The sequence below is a fragment of the Meleagris gallopavo genome, chromosome 19 (genome assembly GCF_000146605.3).
Source record: "Meleagris gallopavo isolate NT-WF06-2002-E0010 breed Aviagen turkey brand Nicholas breeding stock chromosome 19, Turkey_5.1, whole genome shotgun sequence".
Taxonomy (NCBI): Eukaryota; Metazoa; Chordata; class Aves; order Galliformes; family Phasianidae; genus Meleagris; species Meleagris gallopavo.
The window spans coordinates 1,341,173-1,352,997 of record NC_015029.2 but is presented as its reverse complement, the minus strand read 5'-3'; the positions used below and the strand labels follow the sequence as shown (position 1 = coordinate 1,352,997).

At 48.5% G+C, this 11,825-nt stretch overlaps 2 protein-coding genes across 2 annotated transcripts in view; one reads left to right on the top strand and one right to left on the bottom strand.

Annotated features, from left to right (window-relative positions):
• The first annotated feature begins 38 nt into the window (after positions 1-38).
• PRPF4 (pre-mRNA processing factor 4) lies at positions 39-8,267 on the top strand. Its single transcript, XM_010720734.2, has 14 exons — positions 39-178; positions 637-814; positions 1,019-1,205; positions 1,435-1,522; positions 1,830-1,909; positions 2,185-2,278; positions 3,188-3,282; positions 3,883-3,941; positions 4,810-4,933; positions 5,856-5,945; positions 6,823-6,945; positions 7,074-7,181; positions 7,263-7,381; positions 7,560-8,267. The coding sequence occupies exons 1-14, from the start codon at positions 104-106 to the stop codon at positions 7,751-7,753; spliced, it is 1,614 nt and encodes a 537-aa protein (XP_010719036.1). The 5' UTR covers positions 39-103; the 3' UTR covers positions 7,754-8,267.
• Positions 8,268-8,899: 632 nt separating this feature from the next.
• WDR31 (WD repeat domain 31) overlaps positions 8,900-11,825 on the bottom strand; it is a 7,001-nt gene continuing 4,075 nt past the window's right edge. The window contains exons 8-10 of the mRNA XM_031556143.1: positions 11,367-11,508; positions 10,758-10,920; positions 8,900-10,045 (exon numbers count right to left, since the gene is read on the bottom strand). Of these exons, the coding sequence (XP_031412003.1) occupies positions 9,885-10,045; positions 10,758-10,920; positions 11,367-11,508 (466 nt within the window). The 3' untranslated portion in view covers positions 8,900-9,884. The remainder of the gene's footprint in view (positions 10,046-10,757; positions 10,921-11,366; positions 11,509-11,825) is intronic.

Here is an 11,825-nt window from a genome sequence, read left to right as displayed (position 1 = left end):
GTCTACCCCATCTGTCCCGCCTCTTCCTGTTTGTCACTTCCGGTCCGCTCCGCGCCGGCCGGAAGTGCTCGGTGAGGCGCCGCGGTTGTCAGGCAGCGCAGCCATGGCTTCCGTACGGGCACCGGTGGCGCGCGGCGGGGCTCGACCAGCCCCTGTGAGGGCCCCCGCGCCGCCTGAGGTAGGAACCGCGGCGTTTGGGTTTTTCGCAGAATCTCGTAGTTTTCTTGATGGGTTCGTAACGAAGGCGGTGTTCCGAGCACGGGGCGGGCCCCGCTGCACTGCGGGAGGGGAGTTTGGGCTCTCCTGCCCGGAAGCTCGGTGTGAGGAGTGGGAGGAGCTTCGTGGCTTAAAGTTGGGAACAGAAATTCCACAGACAAACATCACCTGAAAGTTGTGCCCGAGCAGATAGCAGGGGGACAAAAAGGGCCCGATCTAACTTGAGCACTTTGCTCAAACGCTACATTTCAGCTCATCTCTCAGTGCTCAGGGTGCACCCGTGCTGCTCTCACACGATGTCAGGGTCTCCTCGCACAGCCCCAGGCTCCAGCAGATGTTCCTGCTGCAGGCATGTTGGCACTGCTCCGCTTTGCAGGCAGCACACAGAAGGAATCTGACGATTTTGCCTTTCCTTTGCAGCCCGCCAAGAGCAAACCATCAGAGGAGGGCGACGCTCCCCCTGCCAAGAGAGCACCCATCTTCTATGGCAGCCTGGAGGAGAAGGAGCGGGAGCGGCTGGCAAAGGGAGAGTCCGGGCTGCTGGGGAAGGAGGGGATGAAGGCCGCCCTCGAGGCCGGCAACATCAACATCAGCAGTGGTGAGAGTGCTCAGCCACCTGGTTTTGCCTTACCTCTTCAATTTGACATAATCAGAAGTCACTCTGATAATCTCTGAGCATAGATTAGAGTTGAGAAGGGGAGACTTTTGCCCGGAGTGCCAGCTTTCTGTTGGGATCTTCCTGTTGGAGAGGGATCTCCTGTCCGGCTGCTGTCTCCAATCTGATGGTTTCCCTTTGGTTTAGGTGAGGTCTTTGATTTGGAGGATCACATGAGCGAGCGGCAGGCGGAAGTCTTGGCTGAGTTTGAGCGCAGGAAGCGAGCCCGGCAAATCAACGTCTCCACGGATGACTCTGAAGTGAAAGCCTGCCTGCGAGCCCTCGGGGAGCCCATAACGCTCTTTGGAGAAGGTCCTGCGGAGAGGAGGGAGAGGTGCTGTGCCCGCCCTTGTGTGTTGCAAAGAGGGAACACTCAGCTTCCCCCAGCTTATCATATTCCTAATGTTTTCCTTGTAGTTGGCATGCAGTGAGTGCTGCCAGTCAGTGGTGTTTTGTTACAACATAGCAAGGGTTGTCCAGAAGAAAGAATGGAACACAACAAGTGTTTGTCAGATCGTATGAGATTTCACCAAGTAAATGCATCTTAATGTGTTTCTTTTCAGATTAAGAAATATCCTCTCAGTGGTCGGCACAGATGCATTAAAAAAGACCAGGAAAGATGATGACAGATCTAAAAAGTCTAAAGAAGAGGTAATGGTTTCTCAGTGCTGCGGGAGATTTATACAGTCACTTTTTGGATACCTTATTTTGGTGGTCTCTAAGATGTTCAAGACCTGGTTTTGGTCAGGGTGTGAATTCTAATATCATCCCTTCTTTCTTTTTTTTCCATTGTTGCCCATTTTAGCAGTACTGTATCAGTGCATTGTCTATAAATCAGCAACATTAAGACTGGCTTGTACTTAGCCAAATTCTATGTCGTGTACAATATAATAAGTCATCTTGGATAACTGAATTGAGCAGTATCATGCAAGCTTTTTCTTTGTTCTTTTCCTTACAGTATCAGCAAACGTGGTACCATGAAGGACCACGTAGTCTGAAAACAGCAAGGCTGTGGCTTGCTAACTATTCACTTCCCAGGTAAGGAAAACTAACATAAATGAAGGAGAGAAATGCAACCTTTTGTAAACTCTTAACTACTAATCCCATTGTGGGTAGTGCAGTAAATTTGAGATCAAAAGAATGGAGAACATACACTGGTAGACAAATCTGATGGGCTTAAAGGTTTGAGTTAGTAGTTACTTGACTGTAGTGTTAGCCCAGTAATGGGGAAGTAAGGATTTCTAGCAGCAGAGCATGGGAAACTGGGACATGGGAAATTTGGACACCTGTTACTCCATCTTTGTACTTCACAGGGCAGTGAAGCGTCTAGAAGAAGCCCGGCTGCTCAAAGAGATTCCAGAGGCAACCAGGACATCACAGAGGCAAGAACTACACAAATCCCTACGAGTAGGTTTGCCATCTATTCAACTGCTGTTTTTAACGTTTTTTCCTGAATTCCAAAGAGATCAGAAAGAGCTGCCTGGAGGTGCTGTCCAGATGCATTTAATTTGCTGTGCTGTGCCTTGACGAGCTTTGCATTTTCACTCTCTTCTAGTGATACACATGTTCTAATTCTGTTTCTGCAGTTGTTCAGAGAGATCTGCTTCTGTTGTCTTCCCACGCTGCAGAGGGATGAAGAAAAACATCCCTTTGTTGATTTGGCTCTTGCCCTTGAAGCTAAACAGATTGCTTCTTGGGGTTGTCACAGGTTTAGTGGGTTAGAAAGGAACGGCTTGTTTTTCTCATCCTGTGCCATGGTCACTGTTCTATAAACCCAGAGAAAATAATAACCAACACAGTAATGGAAATTGTCTTTTAGAATGCCCCTGAGGTGTCATGTTCAAGCATGTTAAGTCAGATTGCTAACTTAACGGGATGGCTTAAGCACACAGTGTGTTGCCACTCCAATCCTGTTTACACCCAAATGCATTATAGCTGCCAGTGGATTTGCTCCTCCTCTAAGAGCACTGCCTGCCCTCATCTTTCTGGTTCTGTTCCTTGGATGAGATGTAGAAAGAGGTCAGAACTGCAGTGAGTTCTCAGTCAAAGCTTGAGTTGCAAAGCAGAGCTGCAGTGTTAGTGGTGGCAAGTATGGTGGGTGGCATACTGAGTGCTAAGCTGTGCCATGGGGCTGTGCTGGCTTCTCTCAGTCAGATGAGCTCCATGGCCCTCCTGCTTGGAGCTGGAGTAGCTCTGAGGTAACTTCTTCCTTTGGAAGTGACTTCCCTGTGGCCTCTGATTTCTTCTACCTCAGTCATTGGCCAGGACTTTCCCTAGGTGGTTTGTATTCATTGTTTTCTCTGCATTTGGTTGCAGTCCTTGAATAACTTCTGCAGTCAGATTGGGGATGATCGCCCGCTGTCCTACTGCCACTTCAGCCCCAATTCCAAACTCTTGGCTACTGCCTGTTGGTAAGTTCTCTTTAAAGCATTTACTTTAGGACATGGGTCCAGACTTTTGGCTTGCCTGGGCTGCACTGAGTGAAGAGGGGCCATAGGCCTCAAATAAATAGGTTGCTGTGAAAGTAATGCTTCATGTTTATTTCCACAGAAACTACAACAGGTGCAGTGAGCACAGTGACTCTTTTTGATAGAGCAAGTTCTCAGCTACAAAACAATATTTTTTCAATATAGTCAGCACCATTAGCTCTTCATTTTTGGCAGTGATGAACAAGAGCCTGCATGTCACGCTCGTTACAAACCATTAGAGGAAGTGAACGCTGTCACTGTGGACACTGCTGAAATGCACCACCCTCCCCTCGCTGTGCTCACAGCCACTGTTTGGTTTCCATAAACATTCACAAGTGTCGATGAATGTCAGTGGGTGCCATTTCTTCCTCATGGAGGAATTCAGTGACACACCTTTGCTCCGTATTTGTTTCCATGTCAGATGCTGTTCTGTCAGACTGCCACTTACCCACTGCAGAACCCCTCGGTGTGGTTTTGCAGCTTTATTTGGTAAGTTGTTTGATGCTCCTGTCTACACTGACTTCTGTTTCTTGTGTTCAACAGGAGTGGACTGTGCAAGCTGTGGTCTGTGCCTGACTGCAACCTTGTTCACACCTTACGAGGTAGAGAATGACTTTCACTGAAATCCTGTGTAATTCTTTTGTTCCTCTCTAGGCTGAATTCCTGTACCTGAACTGTTTTGTGACTGAAAATGTGTTCTTTGGGCAGACCTTATTCTAATGAGAGCATCACACAGGCTTGTGGAGCACAGGCGTGTCAGATAGTCCAGAGAAAGTCCTGATGTTTCTCTTAAAGAAAAAAAGTTTGTTGTTTCCATTTCTGGATGATGTTTTCATTTTGCTTCATTTCAAAACCTGTTTTGAGTTATTTTGAGCCAAGTATTAGCATTCTTGGCCAGACCACGTAGTACCAGTGAAGTTCTCTGAACAGTGGGCATAACTGACTAAATGCAAATCTCTTCTTTCACATATGTTGAATTTTCACTGTGTTTTGAGGGTTGCAAATCTCAGTGTTAGATATTTTTAAATGGGTGCCACTGGAATTGCAATTTGGTTGTGCAACTTATAGAATCATAGAATCACCAATGTTGGAAAAGACCTACAAGATCATCCAGTCCAACCGTTCACCTATTACCAATAGCTCCCACTAAACCATGTCCCTCAGCACAACATCCAGTCTTTCCTTGAACACCCCCAAGGCCGGTGACTCCACCACCTCCCTGGGCAGTCCATTCCAGGGCCTGACCACCCTTTCTGAAAAGTAATACTTCCTAATGTCCATTCCCTCTGCTCCTATCACTAATGACACGAGAGAAGAGGCCGACCCCTCAACTTTGCTCAACATGGGAGGGCATTTGGTGAAAGTATGCTCTGGTAGCTGACTAACCAGTAACAAAAGAAGTGCTCCTTTTCTGGAGAAGATCTGGGCAAGATTGAAAGATTATGGATTTTGATTTTCTTTTCTTTTAAGGACATAGCACCAATGTAGGAGCAATAGTCTTCCATCCCAAAGCCACCGTCTCCCTCGACAAGAAGGACGTTAACTTGGCCTCGTGTGCAGCTGATGGTTCTGTCAAACTGTGGAGCCTTGAAAGGTCAGAATCACACAGGGCATACACAGATGCAGTATTGTTGTTTGGGGGCTTATCTTTATGAAACAGTGGACATTTACTTTCAGGCAAACATGGCCTGTTATTATAACACCAGTGCAATTCCCAGCCTCAGTATGTATTTCCTTCTTAAGCAGGCAAAGACATCGCCCTGATTAGGGGAAACGAGGTGAGGGAAATTAAGTCAGTGTGCTGCTGTGCATTAGCAACCTGCTGATGCAGTTGAGTGAAGGGTGGAAGATCTGGAGGTCTTTTTATTCTGCCCTTTCATTTAGGAGAGCATTCCCCTTCTTCAGCGTTAATCTCTGCTGTGTTTGAAAAGTGGAGTGCTGCAGTGCCTCAGGAGGAGGCAGGCAGCTCTGAGATCCTCAGTTCATTACCCCTACCCAAAAGCTATTGTTTCTAATTGCAGAAGCATACTTGTGCCAGGCAACAATTGTTTATTAGCCTCATGTGACCACATCTCTTTAGTCTGCTGGAAAGATACTCTCAGTACTGTTCAGGTCTTCCACTGCGGGCTGCTGAGCTGCTGCAGCACATAGCTCTGGGACAATAAATATTTGCTCTATCCTGCCTGCCCTGGCTTTCTTCAGCATAGCAGAGTTTGCTGCAACATTAGATGTTCTGTGTAGTGACAGCAAAGACAGTTTCTGCTGTTGAGACCTTCAGATTGTCAGCTTTTGAAACTGTTCCAGGAGAACTTACTGCTGAGGTTATGAATGTGGATAAAGGGCTTTCACTTAGAGCTTCAGCTTTGTGAGCAAAAAGCAGCATTTAGAGTCAGTAGTCAGAACACTGACTTTTTTGTCCGGCTTGTATTAAAGTCTGTCTCACTGTGGTCATAGCGGCAAAGGTTTGGCTAGAGCCAGCCATCCTGACCAGTGTCTGATGACCTTCTGTTTTTCAGTGATGAGCCAGTGGCAGATATTGAAGGACACAGCATGAGAGTGGCACGTGTGATGTGGCACCCCTCTGGGAGGTTCCTGGGCACTACTTGGTAAGGGGATTCTGTTGATTTTTTTTGTTTATTTAAGATGCTATTACCTGCAGTCACTGGGATTTATGAAAGGCTTCCTTTCTCTGCACCTCGTGCAAGACCCAGTTGGAAACGGTGTATGCTGAGGTAATAAAATATTTGTTGTTCTCCTTGGAGATTTCCAACTGCCAGAGGAGCAGCCCACTGGCTGCTCTTGCCTCCTGAGTGAGTGTGGGATGGGGGGTGGCTGAGGACAGTGGTGCTGAGGGAGAGGGGGACTGCACTGGAGTTGAATGGTGCAAAGGTGATCTGAAAATCCAGTTCCAGAAGCCGAAATGGTTGCTGCTGCTAAGGGGATTTCAGTGAGATACCCACACTCTGGCAGTGAGGATGATGTTTGTAAGCGAGGCTGTTCCAGCTTATTCTCTCTTCCTTCAATTTCAGTTTTGAAATTATACAAAGTGAACCAAACATTCTCTGCTCGTGTATGAAATCATCCTGTGGCAGTTAGTGATAACTGTTTCTTCCCTTTTCCTTTTGTGTGGCTCTCTCAGGCCATTTGTGCTCCACACTAGCAGCTGAAAAGGGAACAGCACTTGAACAGGGCATGTGTATTTTTTGTATGGTGCATCTCTTCACCTGCCCACAGATGCATTGTGTGATCCCTTCAGGGTTTAAGGATGCCACACTGATGTAGAAGTAGGGAAGCTCCCTGCTCTCCCAGGGGTGTGCTGAGGATCTCTGAGTTTTTGAGGTTTACACTCTCCTTCCTGTCTATGTTTTCCTAATGCTCAAAGGACCAGGCAAAGTGAATGTCCTGGCAGCTGGTGTGTGTGTGCCCAGTTCAGACAGGATTATATGATCAGATTTTAATGCTTTTTTTTTTTTTTAATTTAAGTTATGATCACTCATGGCGCCTGTGGGACTTGGAAGCCCAGGAAGAGATCCTTCATCAGGAAGGGCACAGCAAAGGGGTCTATGACATCGCCTTTCACACGGATGGGTCTCTTGCTGGGACTGGGTGAGTTTGTTTCACTGTATGTGAAGCATTACCAAGGTTTTGTTGCTCACTGACTCCAAAAGCTGCAGTACTGGTGTTCTGTCAGCTGCTGAAGTCTGGAGGGTGATGGTGTTTGGTTTCTCTCTTAGTGGACTGGATGCTTTTGGCCGGGTGTGGGATTTGCGCACTGGGCGTTGCATCATGTTTCTGGAAGGCCACCTGAAGGAGATCTATGGGCTTAACTTCTCCCCAAATGGGTAAGACAGGAGCTTGCATGCATTGTGTGGGAGCTCTGAATACAAAGCTCAGCTTTCAATGCATTCTTGACTCCTTGGCAGATACCACGTTGCAACTGGCAGTGGTGACAATACTTGCAAGGTGTGGGACCTCCGCCAGAGGAAGTGCATCTACACCATTCCTGCCCATCAGAACCTGGTGACTGGGGTGAAATTTGAACGTAAGTACCTGCTGTCTGATGTTCCTTATTCTTGCCTTTCCTCTACTGAGGTGGCAGGGAATGTGGCAACTCAAAAACACATCCTTAGATCAGGAGGATCTGTACTGGGTGGTGGTAGAAGATCTGTTACATACTTATTTGCAAAACTCATTTCTCCCTTTTTTTTCCTCAACTGCAGCCAATCATGGTAACTTCCTGCTGACAGGCGCTTATGATAACACCGCAAAGATCTGGACTCACCCTGGCTGGTCCCCTCTGAAAACACTGGCTGGTCACGAGGGAAAGGTGATGGGACTGGATATCTCCCTCGATGGGCAACTGATAGCCACATGCTCCTATGACAGAACCTTCAAGTTGTGGACAGCAGAGTAGCTCAAAGGCACTGCTGATGGGACAGAGATGTTAATAATGCCTTTGAACTAAGACCCGGGTTTTTATATATTAAATTTTTTAAAAAAGGAAAGGAATTGGCTGTTGCAACATGTATTGCAGTGGCTGTGGTCACTAGCTGGTCTTGGTTTCCTGGTTGAGGCAGTTTTGAAGCACCTATGCTAACCAGGGCTTGGTTGGAGTCAAAGCTGGAATGATATTCTTCCACTTTTTAGGATTTTTGCTTTGTATTGCAGATAGTGATTATCTGCAGTAATTTGGAGATGAAATACCTTCTTCCCTTCTAAGACAGGCTCACAGATTTGCTCCAGTTTGTTTTACACTTGTGTAGGTAGCCACACAGCACTTCGTGTATGGACTGTTGTATGTTCTCTGTTTTCTTACCTTCTGTTTTCCAGGATGCTTTAGCAGTCTGTGTCTTCAAAAAATAAAGCAGAGTTAGCTGTTAGAGGAGAGCGTACCACAGTTCCTCTGCCTCTGCAGGTTGGTCTCTGAACATAGATGCCTGTATCTCCTTTGTTTCCACTTGCAGTGGATGTTGTAGACCCAAGAAATTTTCAGTGCACATCTCATGTCTTAGCTCCTTGAGCTGTCTCACAGATTGGGTGTTTCACATCTCCTGTTGAAGATTCTGATGTGTCTCACCTGAGATGATGCAAAGAAGGCTGCTTCACTGTGGGTTGTCTCATTCTAACTTCCACTGTGAGGAAATTTCTTATTTGTTGTTTATTCTTTAAACTGAAGTTTTCATATGTGTCCTAGAAAATCAGACCATGGCTTGAACATGTGCACTTGCTTCTGGGTCTGACTAAGAAGTGGAAGAATTACAGGGGTGTTGTGATACACAGTTTGATTTCTGTCTATCTTAAAATATCTCCAGGAAAAAAGAGGAAACGTTCATCTCTCCTTTGTCACCTGGAGAGCAGCTGTCCATTGTCCCTGGGAGACAGACACGGTGCTGTTCTCAACATTTGTAGTGGGGACATCAAAAAACCACTCATGAGTTACTTCCCTTCTTCTAACAGAGGGCTGTGTGCTCTCTGCTCCCTTACAGAAGTATGGTGGCATCTGCCAAGTGCTGCATGTTCTTTCTTATTTACTCCCAGGAAAAATGCTAACAGACTCGAGGCCAGGAAATAGCACAAAAACCATATTTAATTGCTGTGTTCTCTCGATAAGCCTCAATATCCAGCTATGTGTGCTCATGCCCCTTCTCAGGTATCATTTGAAGCGTTTATATGCTGCCAGCTGCACAGACAGGGATCTCCCTGCCCATAAGGAACAAATTCCTGGGGTGTTTCTCAGCAGGCTGCCAACCGTGGGACAATCCTTACCCAGCACTTGTCCTGCTCCCACCTGGCACAGCAGCATACTTCTAGCTGGCTTAGGATGAAGTGTTGGACACCAGTGAGCTGCATTTACACTCGCTCAGCCCCATTCAGCAGGATGAAGAACTGGAGCAAGGAGAGGAGGCTGAGCATTCCCTGCCTGATGCCCAGGCATGCTGCAGAGCTGCTGCTTGGGACCACACTGGCCAGACATGAGCCACCTGCTGCAGAACTGGGAGCCAGTTGTGTCACAGCAGGTAAATATACATTGTTCGTTCCCTGGAGTTCTCTGGAGGCACTGTGCTGTGAGCTGACCTAGCAATGCTGATTTAAATCTGATCCAGGCAGAGACATTGATCCCTGGTTTCCTCTCACAGCAGTGAAGTCACGGCTTGGTTATTCCTTTTCACAGTAAAAGCAGTTTTCTTGGTGCAGGAGGTGTGCTCTGACCTGAGAAATAGCACAGAGATGGCACGTGCTTTCTCGTAGCTCATTTCTCCTCCATTGGCTCCCTTTACAGCCAGCTTGTGTGGAGATTTTGTGACTAAAGCCACAACACTGTCAGGAGTGAGAATTTGGCCTGAACATATCACTGTTTCAGCTTTTCTTCTAGCCAGCTCTAATGGCTTCCCATCAGCCACAAGCAAACAATAAGCAATACATGCCCTGTGCACCGTGGCTCAGCTGTGTCACTGCTCTGCAGGGGTCACCTGGTGCCTGCTGTCAGTGGAAGGATTTGAGGATCAGATCCCCACGGACAATCTCTGCTGGGAAGGATGCTACGGTCAAAATACTGCCACCTTCTCCAGCTCCAGCTCCTCACGGTGCCTCAGCTGCAGCACGTGGATCCCTGAGCGAAAGCTGGCGCAGAGCAGCGTGGAGCTGTCGCAGGCAGCCAGCGAGGCCAGCGGTCCGGCTCCCTCGAGGCATGCAGTGGCCAGGCAGGCTGAGGAGGAAAGAGAAAAGTCACTGACACCAGGTGAGAGGAAAGGTGAGATAAAGAAGAAGGAAAGAGGTTTTAACATGGGAGATGATCAGATTTCTGTTTTTTATCCTGTCTTGAATTAGTGCACGTGGGGAGGTGCTTAGCCATAGTGTAGCACTATTGAGTTTTGCTGGACTCAGTGCAAAGCACATCTGTGACCCTTCCCCAGAGGCAATGTCTGCCCTCTGCATGAGCATTGAGATAACAAACCTGTGCTGCAGTGGGGCCTGGCAGGAAAGCAGCTTTGTATCTGGCTCTGGTGAGGACCCAGCCCTCAGCCAACCCAGAATGCAGAGATTCCCATTCAGAATGGTGATCACAGCTGCCCCCTCCACACTCCAGTGCAGCCTGTGTTCCTTATGACTTTTCATTCCTAAGGAAAGCACTGGAGTTCCCCTGTTCTTTTTGATTTTTCATTGTTTATCTTTCACTGCTGAACTTGGACATCCCATCGTTGCTTCCCATTAGTTCGAGAAGGATGCCCATCACCTCCAGGCTCGTGCTCCCAGACACCCTTCTTTGCCATAGGATGGACACAAATTGCTCTGGTGCTCATCTCCACCCAGCCCTACAGCTGCATGAAAACCCAGGGCTGGCAGGCACACCGCTGTGTGCTCACCACCCCAGGGAGACAGCAGCCAGGTCTGTAATCCCAGGGCAGTGCCCTGCCTACCTGCAGTGTCCCGGTCCCAGACTTTCACTTTGCTGTCGTATGAGGATGTGGCAATGCTGGGGGTGAGAGCAGGACCCCGTGGGAGGAACACACATGAGGCTGTGGTCTGCAGATGCCCTCTGTATTCACACACTCGGCTCCTGGTCTGCCGTAGGTCCCACAGCTGCAAAGCAACAAGCAGTGCTCAGAGCTCGGGCTGTCACTGCCACCTGCCAGCACGGAGAGGTTTTACAGAGAGAGGAAGGTGGGTTTGGTTAAGAGCTCCTTGTTCGTCCTCATAGCACATCTCTGCCTTTATCCCCGCCACAGTGCACATCCCACAACACTTCAAGATCCCAGAAAGGTTTTCGCCATTTATCCAAACATGCATCTGCAAACAAAATCCCAGCACTTTACTAAGGAAGGGTATTTGCTGCTGCAGAAGACTGACCAAAGGGCTGGTCGGGGGGGAAACTGAGCTCCAGCCCAACCCGTGACCCAGGTTAGGCCAAAGCAGTGGGAGCTGTGCTCTGCTGCAGGCAGAGCTCTGTCGCACCGAGCTGCCACTGCTGTGTGCTCTGGAGATGGAGAGAAGAAGCAGGAGGTGGACTGGGTGCCCTACAGACTCACCGTTGCTTCGCAGCCCTCCCCAGCAAATCCGCTGCTGCTGCTGACACAGTATCGCCCGTCCTGGCTCACATCACAGCTCGTCTGGATGTGCTGCTTGCCTGGGAACGTGTGTGCCACCTGCAGCTCCCGGCTGTCCCACATCCTGGAAGCAGAAAGAGTGGGGATGGGGACATGGAGGCATTACTGTGCTACAGGAGCCCTTGGTGCCCTCTCTGCAGTCCCGCTGTGCTCCTGTACTTTGGCACCACAGAGCAGCCTCCCTCCTTTCTATAAGCCTTTACCCAGGGCAGCTGTGTGGAGCTCTGAATTGTTCTCTTCTGTGCCCGCAGGTGGTGCCCAGTGCTGCTTGCAGCTGCAGATGCCCCATGCTGTCCTCCCCCCGCAGGAGACCCAGGTAAGCCAGGAATGGCTTCCAGCCACACGTGAGGCTGGCAGATGGGGGAGAACAGGAAGACAGGA

What these genes read in the sequence shown, in the direction of transcription:
- PRPF4 (XM_010720734.2), top strand. Translation starts at nt 104, where the DNA reads ATGGCTTCCGTACGGGCACCGGTGGCGCGCGGCGGGGCTCGACCAGCC. An exon ending in CTAAAAAGTCTAAAGAAGAG is followed by an intron (nt 1,523 to 1,829) that starts GTAATGGTTTCT and finishes TTTTCCTTACAG; the next exon opens with TATCAGCAAACGTGGTACCA. An exon ending in CTTAACTTCTCCCCAAATGG is followed by an intron (nt 7,182 to 7,262) that starts GTAAGACAGGAG and finishes ACTCCTTGGCAG; the next exon opens with ATACCACGTTGCAACTGGCA.